This window comes from Balaenoptera musculus, chromosome 10 (assembly GCF_009873245.2).
Source record: "Balaenoptera musculus isolate JJ_BM4_2016_0621 chromosome 10, mBalMus1.pri.v3, whole genome shotgun sequence".
Taxonomy (NCBI): domain Eukaryota; kingdom Metazoa; phylum Chordata; class Mammalia; order Artiodactyla; family Balaenopteridae; genus Balaenoptera; species Balaenoptera musculus.
Genome location: NC_045794.1, coordinates 38,205,791 through 38,222,901, shown reverse-complemented (window position 1 = coordinate 38,222,901; position 17,111 = coordinate 38,205,791). Strand labels below are relative to the sequence as shown.

Here is a 17,111-nt window from a genome sequence, read left to right as displayed (position 1 = left end):
CAGTAGTCTTGGCGCACAGGCTTACTTGCTCTGCGGCATGTGGGATCTTCCCAGACCAGGGCTTGAACCTGTGTCCCCTACATTGGCAGGCGGATTCCTTTTTTTAAAAATTAATTAATTAATTAATTAATTTTGGCTGCATTGGGTTTTCACTGCTGGGCACGGGCTTTCTCTAGTTGTGGCGAGTGGGGGCCACTCTTTGTTGCGGTACGCAGGCTTCTCATTGTGGTGGCTTCACTTGTTGCAGAGCACAGGCTCTAGGTGCGCGGGCTTCAGTAGCTGTGGCACATGGGCTCAGTAGTTGTGGCATGTGGGCCCTAGAGTGCAGGCTCAGTAGTTGTGACGCATGGGCTTAGTTGCTCCGCGGCATGTGGGATCTTCCTGGACCAGGGCTTGAACCCGTGTCCCTGCTTTGGCAGTCGGATTCTTAACCACTGTGCCACCAGGGAAGTCCCTGGCAGGCAGATTCTTAACCACTGCACCACCAGGGAAGTCCCCAGAAGAGATATTTGAAGCAATAATGACTGAGAATTTCCCCAGATTAATGTCAGATGTCAAACCACATATCCAGGAAGCTCAGAGAACACCAAGCAGAATGAATCCAACCAAAAAACTATACGTTGGCTTATCACTTTCACATTACAGAGTATCAAAGATGAAAATGCCGAAAGAAGTCAGAGGAAAAAAACACTGTATCTATAGAGCAACACAGATAAGAATTACATCTGACTTCTCAGAAACCATGCAAGCAAGAAGAGAGTGCTATGAAACATTTAATGTGTTGAGAGAAAAATGCCACCAGCCTAGAATTCTGTACCCTGAAAAATATCCTTCAAAAGAAGTGAAGGAGAAATAAAGACTTTCTCAAATAAATAAAAACTGAGGGAATTTGTTGTCAGTATACTTGCCTTGCAAGAAATGTTAATAGAAGTTCTTTAGAGAGAAGGAAAATAATATAGGTCAGAAACTCGGATCTATGTAAAGAAAGGAAGAGTGTCAAAGAAGGAATAAGTGAAGATAAAATAAAACTTTTATTTTTCTGATTCTAAATCTAACAGATAACAGTTTGTTCAAGATAATAATAGTAACAGTGTATTTGATTAGATATACTTATGTGTGTGCGTGTATGTGTATGTATATATACACACACACATATATATATATATTAAGTGAATGACAGGTACAAGGGAGAAGAGGAAGGAATTAGGATTATTTTGTTATTATAAAGTACTCACACTATCCATGAAGTGGCACAGTGTTATTTGAAAGTGGATGTGGATTAGTTGCAAATGTATATTGCAAACTCTATGGCAACCACTAAAAAAAAAAAGTTAAAAAGATGTATAACTGATCAGGCTTCCCTGGTGGTGCAGTGGTTAAGAATCCGCCTGCCAATGCAAGGGACACGGGTTCAAGCCCTAGCCCAGGAAGATCCCACATGCCGCAGAGCAACTAAGCCTGTGCGCCACAACTACTAAGCCTGTGCTCTAGAGCCCACAAGCCACAACTACTGAGCTCACGTGCCACAGCTACTGAAGCCTGCGCACCTAGAGCCTGTGCTCCGCAACAAGAGAAGCCACCACAATGAGAAGCCTGTGCACCACAACAAAGAGTAGCCCCCGCTCGCCACAACTAGAGAAAGCCTGAGCACAGTACCAAAGACCCAACACAGCCAAAAATAAATAAATAAATAAATAAATAAATAAATAAATTTATAAACAAAACAAACAAAAAAGATGTATAACAGATATGCTAATAAAGGAGAGAAAATGAAATCATATAAAATACTCAATTAAAAGCACAAAAGGCAGAAAAAGAGTAGAAGACAAAATAAGGAACAAAGAAGGACAAGGGCAACAAATAGAAAACAGTAACAAATATGGTAGATGTTAACCCAACTATATCAGTAATCCCCTTGAATGTCAATGTTCTACATGTACTAATTAAAAGACAGAGGAACTTCCCTGGTGGTGCAGTGGTTAAGAATCTGCCTGCCAATGCAGGAGACATTGGTTCGAGCCCTGGTCTGGGAAGATCCACATGCTGCGGAGCAACTAAGCCCGTGAGCCACAATTACTGAGCCTGTGCTCTAGAGCTCGTGAGCCACAATTACTGAGCCCGCGTGCCACAACTACTGAAGCCCATGTGCCTAGAGCCTGTGCTCTGCAACAGGAGAAGCCACCGCAATGAGAAGCCCATGCACGGCAACAAAGAGTAGCCCCTGTTCACTGCAACTAGAGAAAGCCCACGTGCAGCAACGAAGACCCAACGCAGCCAAAAAAAAAAAAAAAAAAAGACAGAGATTGTCAGGGTGAATCAAAAAACAAGACCCAACTACACATTGTCTACAAGAAACCCACTTTAAATATAAAGACATGTACAGATTAAAAGGAAATGGATAGAGAAAAATATACCATGCTAATACTAATCAAAAGAAAGCAGGAGTAGCTATGTGAATTTCTGACACAGCCGACTGCAGAGCAAGCAAAGTTACCACAGATAAAGAATGGCATTGCGTAACGATAAAGGAGTCAGTTCTCCAAGAAGACATAACAATTCTAAACTGTATACACCTAACAACAGAGCATCAACTACATGAGGCAAAAACTGATAAAACTGAAAGGAGAAATAGATGAATCTATTATCATAGTTGGATATTTCAATATCCTTCTCTCAAAAGTGGACAGATCCGGCAGTAAAAAATCAGTAAGGACATAGTTGAACTCGACACCATTGATCAACTGAATATAATTGACATCTATAGATTACTTCATCCAACAACACAGCATACACATTTTTCTCAAGTTCATACAGATCATCCACCAAGACAGACCACATTCTGGGCCATAAAACACACCTTTACAAATTTAAAAGAATAGAAACCATACAATGTCTGCTTTCAGACCACAATTAGCAAACTGAATCCAAAACAGTATAAAAAGAATTATACACCACCGACCAAGTGGGACTGATTCTAGGTCTGCAAGGCTGGTTAAACATTCAAAAATCAATTAATGTAATCCAGTACATCAACAGTCTAAAAAAGAAAAATCACATGATCACATCAGTAGATGTAGAAAAAGCCTATGACAAAATTCAACACCCATTCATGATAAAAACTCTCAATAAATTAGGAATAGATGGGAAATTTCTCAACTTGATAAAGACTATCTACAAAATAACCTAGAGCTAACATCACACTTAATAGTGAGAAACTCAAAGGTTCCTGCTAAGATCAGGTACAACGCAAAGATGATCCCTTTCACAATTCTTTTTCAACATTGTACCCCAAGTCCTTGCTAATACCGTAACACAAGAAAAGGAAATAAAAGATATACAGATTGGGAAGGAAGACATAAAACTGTCTTTATTCACAAATAACATGATCATCTATGTAGAAAATCTGAAAGAATCAATGAAAAAACTCCTGGAACTAACAAGCAATTATAGTAAGATTGCAAGATACAAGGTTAATATACTGAAGTCAATTGCTTTTCTATATACCACAATGAACAAGTGGAATTTGACATTAAAAACATAATACCATTTATATTAGCCCCTCAAAAATGAAATACTTATATATAAATCTAAAAAAAATGTACACAAGATCTATATGAGGAAAACTACAAAACCCTGATGAACAAAGTCTAAGAATAATGAAATAAATCGAAAGATATTTCATGTTCATGGATTGGAAGACTCAATACTGAAGGTGTCAGTTCTTCCCAACTTGATCTACATATTCAGTGAAATCCCAATCAAAATTCCAGCAAGTTATTTTGTGGATATCAACACGCTAATTCTAAAGTGTATATGGCATGGCAAAAGACCTAGAAGAGCCAATAAAATATGGAAGAAGAATAAAGGAGGACTATATTACCCAGGTTTAAGACTTACTATAAAGCTATGTAATCAAGACAGTGTGGTGTTGGTGAAAGAACAGACAAGTAGAACAATGGAATAGAATAGAGAGCCCAGAAATAGACACCCCTAAATATAGTCAACAATCTTTGACAAAGGAGCCAAGGCAGTACAACGGAGTTAAGGTAATCTTTTCAATTTTTCAATCCTTTCAACCTGTCAATGATGTTAGACCAACTGGACATTCACATGCAAAAAAATCTAAACACAGACCTTATATCCTTCACTAAAATTAACTTAAAATGGATCATAGACCTAAATGGAAAACACAAAACTATAAAACTCCTAGAAGATAACATAAGAAAAAAACCTACATGACTTGGGGTCTGGTAATGCCTTTTTATATATTTTTTATTTTTTAAAATATTTATTTATTTTTTGGCTGCGTTGGGTCTTCGTTGCTGCGCGTGGGCTTTCTCTAGCTGCGGCGAGTGGGGGCTACTCTTTGTTGCGGTGCACGGGCTTCTCACTGTGGTGGCTTCTCTTGTTATGGAGCACGGGCTTTAGGCACGCAGGCTTCAGCACTTGCAGCACATGGGCTTAGTAGTTTCGGCATGTGGGCCCTAGAGCACAAGGGCTTCTGCAGTTGCGTTGTGTGGGCTCAGTAGTTGTGGCTCACAGGCTCTAGAGTGCAGGCTCAGCAGTTGTGGCACACAGGCTTAGCTGCTCCACGACCTGTGGGATCTTCCCAGACCAGGGATCAAACTTGTGTCCCCTGCATTGGCAGGTGGATTCTTAACCACTGTGCCACCAGGGAAGTCCCTGGTAATGCTTTTTTAGGTACAACATCAAAGGCAAAATCTGTGAAAGAAAAAATTGATAACCTATACTTCATTAACACTAAAAACTTCTGCTAGAATAAAAACCATATGATCCTCTCAGTAGATGCAGAGAAAGCTTTTGATAAAATTCAATATCCATTTATTATCAAAACTCTCCAGAAAGTGGGCATAGAGGGAACGTATCTCAACATAATAAAGGCCATCTATGACAAACCCACAGCTAACATCATACTCAGTGGTGAAAAACTGAAAGCATTCCCTCTAAGATCAGGAACAAGTCAAGGATGCCCACTCTCCCCATTTTTATTTAACGTAGTTTTGGAAGTCCTAGCCACAGCAATCAGAGAAGAAAAAGAAATAAAAGGAATCCAAATTGGAAAGGAAGAAGTAAAACTGTCACTGTCTGCAGATGACATGATACTATATTTAGAAAATCCTAAAGATGCCACCAGAAAACTACTAGAGCTCATCAATGAATTCGGTAAAGTTGCAGGTTATAAAATTATAACACAGAAATCTCTTGCATTTCTATACACTAACACAACTATCAGAAAGAGAAATTAAGGAAACAATCCCATTTACCATCACATCAAAAAGAATAAAATACCTAGAAATAAACCAACCTAAGGAGGCAAAAGACTTGTACGCTGAAAACTATAGGACGCTGATGAAAGACACTGAAGATGACACAAACAGATGGAAAGATATGCCGTGTTCTTGGATTGGAAGAATCACTACTGTTAAAATGGCCATACTACCCAAGGCAATCTACAGATACAGTGAAATACCTATCAAATTACCAATGGCAATTTTCACAGAACTGGAACAAAAAATTTTAAAATTTGTATGGAAACACAAAAGATCCCAAATAGCCAAAACAATCTGGAGAAAAAAGAATCGAGCTAGAGGAAACATGCTTCCTGACTTCATACTATACTACAAGGTATAGTAATCAAAACAGTATGGTACTCAGGACTTCCCTGGCAGTCCAGAGGTTAAGACTCCATGCTTCCATTGCACGGGGCATGGTTTGATCCCTGGTCAGGAAACTAAGATCCTGCATGCTGTGTGGTGCAGCCAAAAAAAAAAAAAAATACACACAAAAAAACCCAGTATGGCACTGGTACAAAAACAGACACATAGATCAATGGCAAAGGATAGAAAGCCCAGAAATAAATGCATGCACTTATGGTCAATTAATCTATGACAAAGGAGGCAAGAATATACAATGGAGAAAGGACAGTCTCTTCAATAAGTGGTGCTGGGAAAACTGGACAGCTACGTGTAAAAGAATGAAATTAGAACATTCTCTAACAGCATATACAAAAATAAACTCAAAATGGATTAAAGACCTAAATGTAAGACTGGATATTATAAAACTCCTAGAGGAAAACATAGGCAGAACACTCTTTGACATAAATTGCAGGAATAGTTTTTGGATCCATCTCCTAGAGTAATGGAAACAAAAGCAAAAATAAACAAATGGGACCTAATTAAACTTAAAAGCTTTTGCACAGCAAAGGAAACCATAAACAAAACAAAAAGACAACACACAGAACGGGAGAAAATACTTGCAAATGATGCAACCAATGAGGAATTAATTTCCAAAATATACAAACAGCGTATACAGCTCAATATAAAACAAACAAACAAACAACAGAATCAGAAAATGTGCAGAAGACCTAAACAGACAGTAGGGAACCCTCCTACACTGTTGGTGGGAATGCAAATTGGTGTAGCCACTATGAAAAACGGTACAGAGGTTCCTTAAATAACTAAAAACAGAGTTACCATATGATCCATCAATCCTACTCCTGGGCATATATCCGGAAAAGATGAAAACTCTAATTTGAAAAGATGCACCCCAATGTTCACAGCAGCACTGTTTATAATAGCCAAGCCATGGAAGCAACCTAAATGTCCATCAACAGATGAATGGGTAAAGAAGATGTGATACACACACACACACAATGGAATATCACTTAGCCATAAAAAGGAACGAAATAATGTCATTTGCAACATGGATGGACCTAGAGATTATCATACTAAGTGAAGTAAGTCAGACAGAGAAAGACAAATATCATATGATATCACTTAAATGTGAAATCTAAAAAAATGATACAAATGAACGTACTTACAAAACAGAAATAGACTCACAGACATAGAAAACAACTTATGGTTACCAAAGGGCGAAGAGTGGGGAGGGATAAATTAGGAGTTTGGGTTTAACAGATACACACTACTATATACAAAACAGATAAACAAGAACCTATTGTATAGCACAGGGAACTACTGGGTTGGCCAAAGAGTCTGTTTGGTTTTTTTCTGTACGATGGCTCTAGTAGTGCTTGTCTTTAACTTCATTCAAAACAATTTTGTTAGATTATATTGTGACAGCATATCAGCATGCATTAAAAAAAAACTTATCAAAATTGGTGAATTTTTGTGTAGCCATTTTAATACTGAAGTTGGAAGAAAAATAGCAACATTTTCAGCATATTATGCTTTATTATTTCAAGAAAGGTAAAAATGCAACTGAAATGCAAAAAAGATTTGTGCAGTGTATGGAGAAGGTGCTGTGACTGATTGAACGTGTTGAAAGTGGTTTGCAAAGTTTCATGCTGGAGATTTCTCGCTGTATGGGGCTCCACGGTCGGGTAGACCAGTTGACGTTGATAGCGATCAAATTGAGACATTAATTGAGAACAATCAATGTGGCTATACCACATGGGAGATAGTTGACATACTCAAAATACCCAAATCAAGCGTTGAAAATCATTTGCACCAGCTTGGTTATATTCATAGCTTTGATGTTTGGGTTCCACGTAAGTTAAGCGGAAAAAAACCTTCGTGACCATATTTCCGCATGCGATTCTCAACTTAAACATAACGAAAACGTTCCATTTCTAAAACAAATTGTGATGGGAGATGAAAAGTGGATACTGTACAATAACGTGTAACGGAAGAGATCGTGGGGCAAGTGAAATGAACCACCACCAACCACGCCAAAGGCCAATCTTCATCCAAAGAAGGTGATGCTGATGCTGTGTATATGGTGGGATTGGAAGGGAGTCCTCTATTATGAGCTCCTTCCAGAAAAACCAAACGATTAATTCCAACGAGTACTGCTCCCAATTATATATATAACTGAATCACTTTGTTGGACACCTGAAACATTGTAAATCAACTATACTTCAATTAAAAATAAAATTCTGCTCTGGGAAAGACAATATCAAGGGAATTAGCAGACAAGCCACAAATGGGGAGAAAATATTTGCAAAAATATTTGATAAAGACTGTTCTCCAAAATACAAAAAGAATGCTTGAAACTACAAAAAGTAAACAACCAATTAAAGAATGGGACCTTAACAGACATCAACCATCAATAGACCAAAGAAGATATACCGATGGCAAATAAGCATATGAAAAGATGCTCCACCGCATATGTCATCAGCGAAGTGCAAATTAAAACAAGACACCATTACACACCTGTTAGAATGGCCAAAATCTGCAACACTGACAACAGCAAATGCTGGTGAGGATATGGAGCAACAGAATCTCTCAGACATCGATGGTTGAAATACAAACCGGTACAGCCACTCTGGAAGACAGTTTGATTTTGTAACAAAACTAAGCGTATTCTTACCATATGATCCAGCAATTGCACTCCTTCCTAATTACACTCCTTCATAATCACACTCCCAAAGGAACTGAAAACTTCCGTCCACACAAAACTCTGCAAATGGATGTTTTTAGCAGTTTCATTCATAATGGCTCAAACTTGGAAGCAACCAAGGTGTCCTTCGGCAGGTGCATGGATAAACTGTGGTACATCCACAGTTTACAGTTTTAGAGTTGCTATGAAAAATGAGAGAAAGTTCACTCATACAGGAAGCAGAAGCACAAAATATTAAAAGCTATTTCTTTTTAGCTCTGAATGGAATATAATTCAGAGCTAAAAAGAAATGGGCTATCAAGCCATGTAAAGACATGGAGGAATCTGAAGCTCATATTACTAAGTCAAAAAAGCCAAACTGAGAAGACTCCATACCGTATAATTTCAACTATTTGACATTGTGGAAAGGGCAAATCTATGGAGACAGTAAAAATAATCAAAGGCTGCTGGGGGTGAGCGTGGAGGGGGAGAGATGAATATGCAGAGTACAGAGGATTTTTAGGGCAGTGGAAATACTCTGTATGGTATTATAATGATAGATATATAGCCATTAGTCATTTGTCCAAACCCACTGTACAACACCAAGAGTGAACCCTTAGTTAAATTATGGATTCTGGGTGACTATGATGTGTCAATGTAGGTTCATACTTGGTAAAAAATGTACCATTCTGGCAAGTGATGTTGATAAAGGGGGAAGGCTATGTATATCTTGGGGTAGGGGGTGTATGGGAAATCTCTGTACCCTTATCCTAATTTTATTGTAAACCCAAACTGCTCTCAAAAAATAAAGTCTTTAAAAAAAAAAAAAAAGAATGGAAGGAGCCTTGCACATAGACTCTGAGGGGATACATGGAGACTGGTGGTCCCTAGCCTTGATAACCAGCCCCCTTGACCACGTACACAGGGAACATAAGGACGCCTCTGGATGCAGCTTCTGTGGTTGCAGAGGTTGACCAAACTGAGGGAGGAGGAGTGCCAGAGAGATACAAGGAGACTTCTCACCTGTAAACAGATTATTTAGGCCACAGATGCTAGGAAAATGCCAGGTATGGAGGAGTGCCTCAGGTAAGTTACAGAGTGCAGATTTAAGAAACAGGGCCTACTCTTACCCTTCCTCAAGGGAGGTCACAGTCAAATGAGCAAGACAGGGGGTAGTAGAACAGGCCGTCACAGGTGCCAGCTCTGAAGTCAGACTGCCCAGGTACCTCACCAGGCTCTGTCATTTGCTGGCTGTATGGGCAAATTTCTTAATTATTCAGGTCAGTGTCTTCATCAGTAAAATGGGGATAATATTACCATTGTTGTGAGATAAGGAATGTAAAATAACATGCTTATTTCTTATAGTAATTCTTACTTGTCTTCCTTATTATACAGATTTCATTTTGCATTAGGAGAGGCAGTTTACCTTCCCTGCTATCACCCTTAACCTTTATCTCCTGGTGCCCAGTACCTGTGCTCCTTAGAGACGTCTTCAGAGATCTTCCAGACAGTCAAGTGGGAGACAGGGAGAGATGTAGGAGAGAGTTATTAAATCCCCGGGTCTGGACCTTAGCTTTACAGGAGGGAGAGACAGGAAATAACATTTGTTGAGCTCCAACCATGTCCCAAGCTGCGCTAAGTAGGCCGTCTACATACATTTTCTTATTCCAGTAGGTATTTTTATCTTCTCCATTTTAATTTTAATTTACATTAAGCCTCAGTGTACAGATTACATTCAGATTACATTTTCAGTAAGTGGAAGAATCAGCATTTCAGAATTCAACCTTTTTCCTCAGGTTACAATGAGCCCGGATTTCTAGCAGTATCGACTCATTCATTCACTGTTCTTTTGACAAATACTTATTAAGGCCTTTAAGATAGAGGTTACTGGTTGCCCCTCAGTCTCTGCTCCCTTCTTCTCCTTCCTTATTTATTGAATTCTTGTTTTTAGATGAGCACATGACTGCCAAGAGTAAAAAACCCTCAACCTCCCTTGCAGAGGGAAGGCTGCCATTACAGGCATAGCTTTTTGTTTTAAAATTATTTATTATTAGATTAATTTTAAAACACACACAAAAAACCCCTTAAAAGTCAGTTTTCTGTCCACCAACACAAAAAGCAAAAGAATCATTCCCTTAGTAAATATTTTGGTGACAGTTAATGATTTGACTACTATGAGTTTAAAATACAAAGGTACCAAATAATTATACAGTGGGAAAGATGTGCTGATGACTTTGTAAGGAAGGTCCCCAGGGTGGTTTTTCACTGATCCTTACCTGGATTAGTGGGTCCCAGCCTCAACTGCACGGCTATATCTTGTGCTTTTTAAAAAATCAGGATGCCCAGGCTGTGCTGATTAAATCACAATCTCTGGGGAGAGGTCCTAGAAATCAGTATTTTTTCCCCACACTCCCAAGGTGATTCCAAAGTTCAGCCAAGCTTGAGAGCCACTAATCTGAATTTTTGGTCTAATGTTTAAGATCATAGAGCTATTTCAAATGGAAAGGTTTGTTTGTTTCTGTTTGTTTTTGTGGGCTTTTAAAATTACTTTTGTTTTACAGTTTTAGAGTTGCTATGAAAAATGAGAGAAAGTTCACTCATACAGGAAGCAGAAGCACAAAATATTAAAAGCTTCATATTCTTTTTCCTTTGTGGCCAGGGAATTCTAAAGACAGACCTTAATACTGACACACATCCAAGAAAGACTCAGAGATAGATACATTTAGAAAAGGAAAGAGTTTACTTGCAAAGGTGCAAGGTAGGCAGACTGAAAAACTGGTTTGCCGAATACAAGAACTTAAAGAAAAAAAAAAACTACTACAAAAATTGCTAGTTACTAGTTTACATAGCCTGTTTATGGTAGACAAACAGTAACTTTCTCACATGATTATCATACAAAGGTTGTAAAATACCATTACACGCAGCAAGGCAAATATTAAAATTGAGGGGAATCCAAGGAACTATTCAAGGCGTTATTATATGGGGAATCAGAACAAGTCTGGATGATCCTGCAGTGTTTGGATTACCTAGTGTGAAGTTTGGTCATACCGGAAGCAGGCAAAGCAGCCGACTTTGCTTTAACACACCTGTCAACGCTCTAGGCTGGTTCTACCCCGAAGAGGGCACAGCGTATCTGACCTTCTGCGCATGCTCCGTCCCGGCTCCAGGGGGCGGGGCGAGGGCACGCGGGGACTTGTGGGAAAGCCCAGGAAGGCGGGGCCTGGCGTGAGTCACTGCGGGCGGGAAGCTGCGGCAGTGGGGACGGTAACGGCGTGTTGAGGTGAGCCGGCTTTGCGGTTATCACCGGCTGCAGCAGGGAGGAGGCTTTTGGGGTCGCCCTGCGGGAGGAGGGGGTGCGGCCGTGGGTCCCTGGTGAGGCGGAGAGGGCAAGGGCGGGCGGCAGGTCGCGGCGTTGCGGCGGCGCGGCGGTGTCCAGGGTAGAGGCGTACCGCGGAGCGCGTTCCGGGAGGGGCTCGCCCCGAGCAGCCCGGGCCTGGATGGACAGCCTTGCTGTCGGTCTCTCCACCCCGGCTGTCCGGATTATTGGGCGATTTGCGGTGGTTAGGACCGCAGATCCACCCTCCCCAGGAGACCTCGGTGGTGCCCGCCCCCTTTCGGCGTGGGTGTGCAATGCTCGCCCGGATATTGGGTATGAAAGTGATACCCAAGGCGCTGGAAGTTTCTGGTTGCCTGCTTGGACGCAGGTTCCGTGGGAGCAGAGGTGATAGGTGAAATGGAAAAGGTTTATTTCCCCGCCCCCGCCCCCCCCCACACACGTATCTCAGTGGTTTGCTGCGCTTTTATTCACATTTTTGAGTCCCTCGGCAAAACATTGTACTAGCTTTGTTTTTTAATGAGATATACGTATGTGATCAAACATGGGCACTGTCTGGAAGAAGCTTAAGTTTAGTTTACTTTCTGACGCAAGGCCGGGGGGTCAGAAGACCTATATGCGGTTGCAAACATCTTTTCCTCCTCCTAAACGAATCCCTTAGCTGATCTCTTCTATCTCTCCCATCCTAACCAACCCCCGCCCCCCTGTCCCCCCCATACACACTTAAGCTTTGAATTCCCTCCCACCTTTTTGGGGACCTTGCCCCATCACGCATCCCCTTTCCTATATCTTCTTTTACTTTGTTCCTCAATTCCGCCCCCCCCCCCCATACTCGTGGGCAATTTTAAGTTATGAAGGCAAAATTATGCTAATCCCCATATAATCTTATTTACTCAGCTCATTTTATTTCTGTCCTTAAAAACAAATCCCCTTAAAACTCTAAATAATCTTTATATGACTAAATATAATGCACTTTATTTCCTCCATGTGACTTCTGTGGCCTTTGACACTGCTAACTTTCCGTCTTCTTGAACTCCTGAAAATTCTCTTCTGTGACAGTACTCCAAGTTTTCCTCCCAGCTCTCTAGATGCCACTGCCTGATTTTTACTGTGTTGGCATTTCTTCCTTGTTTTGTTCCCTAGATATGCGTTCTTCAGGCTTCCCCCAACAGCCCTCCCCATTGTCACAGTAATTAAACATATCCAGATCTCATGATTGTAGCTTCTACCTTTATGCTAGTGACATCCAAATTTATATTTCTAGCCCTCTGTAACTACATACTGGCTATGTCCTGATGTCCCATAAGAACTCAAATTCACCTTATCCCAAACTGAAAAAAATCTGGCTTTACACTTGTTCTGCAATTCTGAAACCTCTTTTCCTTTTAAAATTGTGATTCCTGACTCAAAGTGGTACCACTAATCTTACCAGGCTCCCAAACCAGAAATCTAAGACTTTGAGTCCTTCTCTTCTCACCAACTCCTCAATCTAATGAGTCATCATGTCCCTTTTATTTTACCACCTTAATGTTTCCCATAGCTTTCAGACTGTAGGTCAGATCTCATGGCCTGGCATTTCCTGATCTGTCCCATATTTGCCTTCTCTTCCATCATTCTCCCTCCCAGTCCCTCATTCTCCTGGCCCACTCCTCCACATTAATCACTTGGCTGGCCCCTTTTGAAACATGGCTAAATTGCAGCACCTCTGGGGACTCTTTCCTTGAACCTGCCACCCTACTGTGTGATTTATACCTGTCCTTTGTGGTCAGCCCCATAGCATCTGCGTGTACCTCTAGCGCAGTGGTTCTCAACCAGGGGATATTTGAAAATGTCCGGAGACATTTTTGGTTGTTACAGTCCAGAGGGAAGGGAGTAGTACTGGCAACTAGTTAGTAGAGGCCAGGGATGCTGCCATCCTACAACGCACAGGACAGCCAACCTACAACACAGCATTATCTGCCCCAAAATGTCAGTAGTCCCAAGGTTGAGAAACCCTGCCTAGCATAATATTTTGTTACTCAGTACTTCGATTATTTTGTTTTCTCCTCCACTAGAGAAGGGACCTTGTCTTGTTTTTGTATCCCTAAATCTTGATACAGGGCCTTTCACATAGCCAAAGTTCAATAAATGTTGAAAAAAAAGAAGAGTAAAGGAGGTAATTAGGCTAAACTTATAAACTCTAGAGATGAGCAACCGATCTGCTACCATAGGCTGCTTGCTAATTTCAGTGATTTCCTCCCTGTTGCCTTTCATTCACATTGCATAGATGCCCGACCTTTCTGTTTATTTTGCATTTGTTTATTCAGCAAACATTGATTGACTCATTTTAAACATAATATACTGATATTTTCTTTCTTCTGCATCACTTTAGGTTCCTTTCCTTACATGTATCTTGGCCATTTATGAAGAGGTAAAAATCATTAATTAGCTGGGTTTCAAAAAAAATAAACCGAATAATTCTATTTAATTCTTATCAGAGGTTGGTTGATCAAAACTGTGCAGGCCACAATGACTTCAGCAAGTAAAGCAATTGAATTACAACTACAAGTGAAACAAAATGCAGAAGAGTTACAAGACTTTATGAGGGATTTAGAAAACTGGGAAAAAGATATTAAACAAAAGGATATGGAACTTAGAAGACAGAATGGTGTTCCTGAAGAGGTAAATTTCTTAATTAAATTCCTACTTTAGCATCCAGCAAAACTATTTATTTTAAAGTAAAGCACCACCTTTAAAATGTTTTGTGGAAATACTGATTGAAGTGATTTGCTTTCTGCCAATATTTTGAAAAATTCTACTTTTTAAAGTCTTTGTAATAATTGTATTAACTATATTAAGACATTTTAAGGCTTAGTGAATAGTTACTGAAAGGAAGACCATGTGATAATTCTTAAGGTAAATGAACAGAATCATAAAATATGTAGGTTTGTATATAATTATGTATATCATATATAATTATATATTTAGTGATATATTAACATACAGTATTACCGTAGAAACTTAGGTGGTACCTAGGCTCAACCAAATGGTTTTCTTAAGACAGTGCATTCAAATACGGATAGCCTTTTCATACTGTTTGTAATGATGTGGAGGCAGTTCAGTGTGCCATTGTACTGCTGCTAAATCATTGTACCAAGGCTGAAGATCAGGCAGTTTTTGAATTTAGGATTGCAAATCCTAAAATGCAAAGTGTATAATTAAAATTTCTAGGTAACAGCAATACTTTTCTTATGACTGAACAATGTTCAGTATTTGTCAAAGGATGAATTAAACTTTTCAAGCATAAGTTATCATTATAAATGAGTGAATTGGTATTTCTAACCACTTGAAAATTAAATTAAAAATTACTTTTACTTGAAAATATACTTTAGTGAGAATTTTAAACATCGCTAGTTCAGAAAAGTAAAAGAGTAGTCTTAAAACGTTGTGTTGTTTTCCCTTCCTAGAATTTACCTCCTATTCGAAATGGGAATCTTAGGAAAAAGAAGAAAGGCAAAGTTAAAGAGTCATCTAAAAAAACCAAAGATGAAAACACAAAAAACAGGATAAAATCTTATGATTATGAGGCATGGGCAAAACTTGATGTGGTAAGTTAATCTGGTTATATGCTTCTTAGTATTTGAGTAAAATTTTCTTGGAGTTAGTTAAGAGTCATGGATTAAATGAAAAATAATGTAGAGTTCTTAGGACCTGTGTCTTTCTCTTATAGACTGTTTTGTGTGGAATGAAAACTTAAATACCTAGTTGTTCAATTAACTAGATTATTTTTTCTCCTACAGTCCTCTTTCAGTGAATAGTGGCTAAAACAGCTGGATTCTTTTCTTTTTTCCTATTTTTTCTTTTTTTCTCCTTTTGCACAAATAGTACATAGAGATCCAGTGTACTCTTCACCCAATCTCCCCTAATGTTTACATCTTATTTAACTATAGTACAGTATCAAAACCAGGAAATTGATATTGGTGCAATGTGTGTGTAGTTCTTTGCCATTTTATGACCTGTAGATTTGGGTAACCACCATTGCAATTAAGACACGGAAATATTGCATCACCACAAAGACCTCCCTTATGCTATCCACCTATAGTTGCACCCACCTCCTTCCTCCTCAACAGCTCTAACCCTTAAACAGCCAGAATTCTAAGATAGTAATAATATGAGAAAAGAAGGACTCTACCAACATTTTTTTTTTTATAGACTGAAGGACCTGTAGAATACTGGCTAAAAGAGAATGCCTTTGGGTTTAGTCTTAGGGCTAGGGCTGCGTGACAATAGAAGTAGGGCTATCTTGATTTCAGGAAGGGTGGGCTTCACCCTTCTAGGCTGGTGTGGTGCATGCCTCCCATCTCCCACACATGAGACACAGTGTAGCTGGAGAATTAATTACTCTGCCTCATAACCCTCTACCCAGTATTCCAAGCAGCCACTGTCAGGCCAACCTGTGAACAGGAACCTGTTGGCCAGCCTTATTCTAGACTCTGACCCACCCTAAGGGTTGATTTAGTTAGGTTGATTTGGAATACACACTCGCTTTTAGTCTTTTTAAAAGTGTTCATTATGTAATATTTGATTCATACAAAACAGTTTGTAGAGATACGTGTTCTAAAGCATGATAATAAAATGAATACATAAACCCACCACCTAACATAAAGAGAATTATTCCAATCCCGTTGAAGCTGCCAGGGTGCTCCTTCCCTGTCCCATCTTCTTTTCTCCTCTCTACCTTCAGAGGTAACTACTATTCTGATTTTTATGTTTATTATTTTCTTTTCACTTTTTTGTTTAACATTTTTATTGAGGTATAACATTCATACAGTAAAGTCCCAAAATCTTAAATGTACAACTTCCTGAATTTTCACTCATGTACAAAACTGAGAAACTACCATCCAGATCAAGATATAGAACATTTCTAGTATCTCAGAAACCTCCCTTTTCCGTTGATTACCTCCCAAAGGTGGCCACTGTTGTGATCTCTAATATTGTAGATAGGTTTTGCCAGTTTTGGAATTTCTTGCAGTTGTATCATACAGTATGCACTCTTCTCTGTTTGGCTTCTTTTGCTATTATTGTCTGAGATCGATCCGTACTGTCAGTAGCAGTAGTTTGTTCTTTTTCATTGCTGATCAGAATTCCATTGTGTGAATATATCACAATTTGTGTATCCATTCTATTGATATACACTGAGTTGTTTTCAGCTTGGGGCTGTTGTGAATAAACCTGCTATGAACATTCTTGTACATGTCTTTTGATGGATATAAGCTCCTGGGATGGTATTTGCTTGGTCATAGTTTGTATATGCATTTAGCATTAGAAGATACTGCCAAATGGTTTTTCAAATTAGTTGTATTTCTCTATGTTTAAAACATTTATTTTTAATTAATTAATTTTTTAATTGAAGTATAGTTGATTTACAATTTAGTTTCAG

General features: G+C 39.3%; 1 protein-coding gene across 2 annotated transcripts in view; it reads left to right on the top strand.

The window, feature by feature from the left end:
- Nucleotides 1-11,552: 11,552 nt before the first annotated feature.
- RPAP3 (RNA polymerase II associated protein 3) overlaps nucleotides 11,553-17,111 on the top strand; it is a 41,440-nt gene continuing 35,881 nt past the window's right edge. For both annotated transcript variants that reach the window (XR_005021435.1, XM_036865028.1), the window contains exons 1-3: nucleotides 11,553-11,638; nucleotides 14,170-14,353; nucleotides 15,139-15,279. Coding sequence is in view for 1 of the 2 variants with exons in the window: in XM_036865028.1 (XP_036720923.1) it covers nucleotides 14,201-14,353; nucleotides 15,139-15,279 (294 nt within the window). In the remaining variant the exon portion in view is untranslated. The remainder of the gene's footprint in view (nucleotides 11,639-14,169; nucleotides 14,354-15,138; nucleotides 15,280-17,111) is intronic.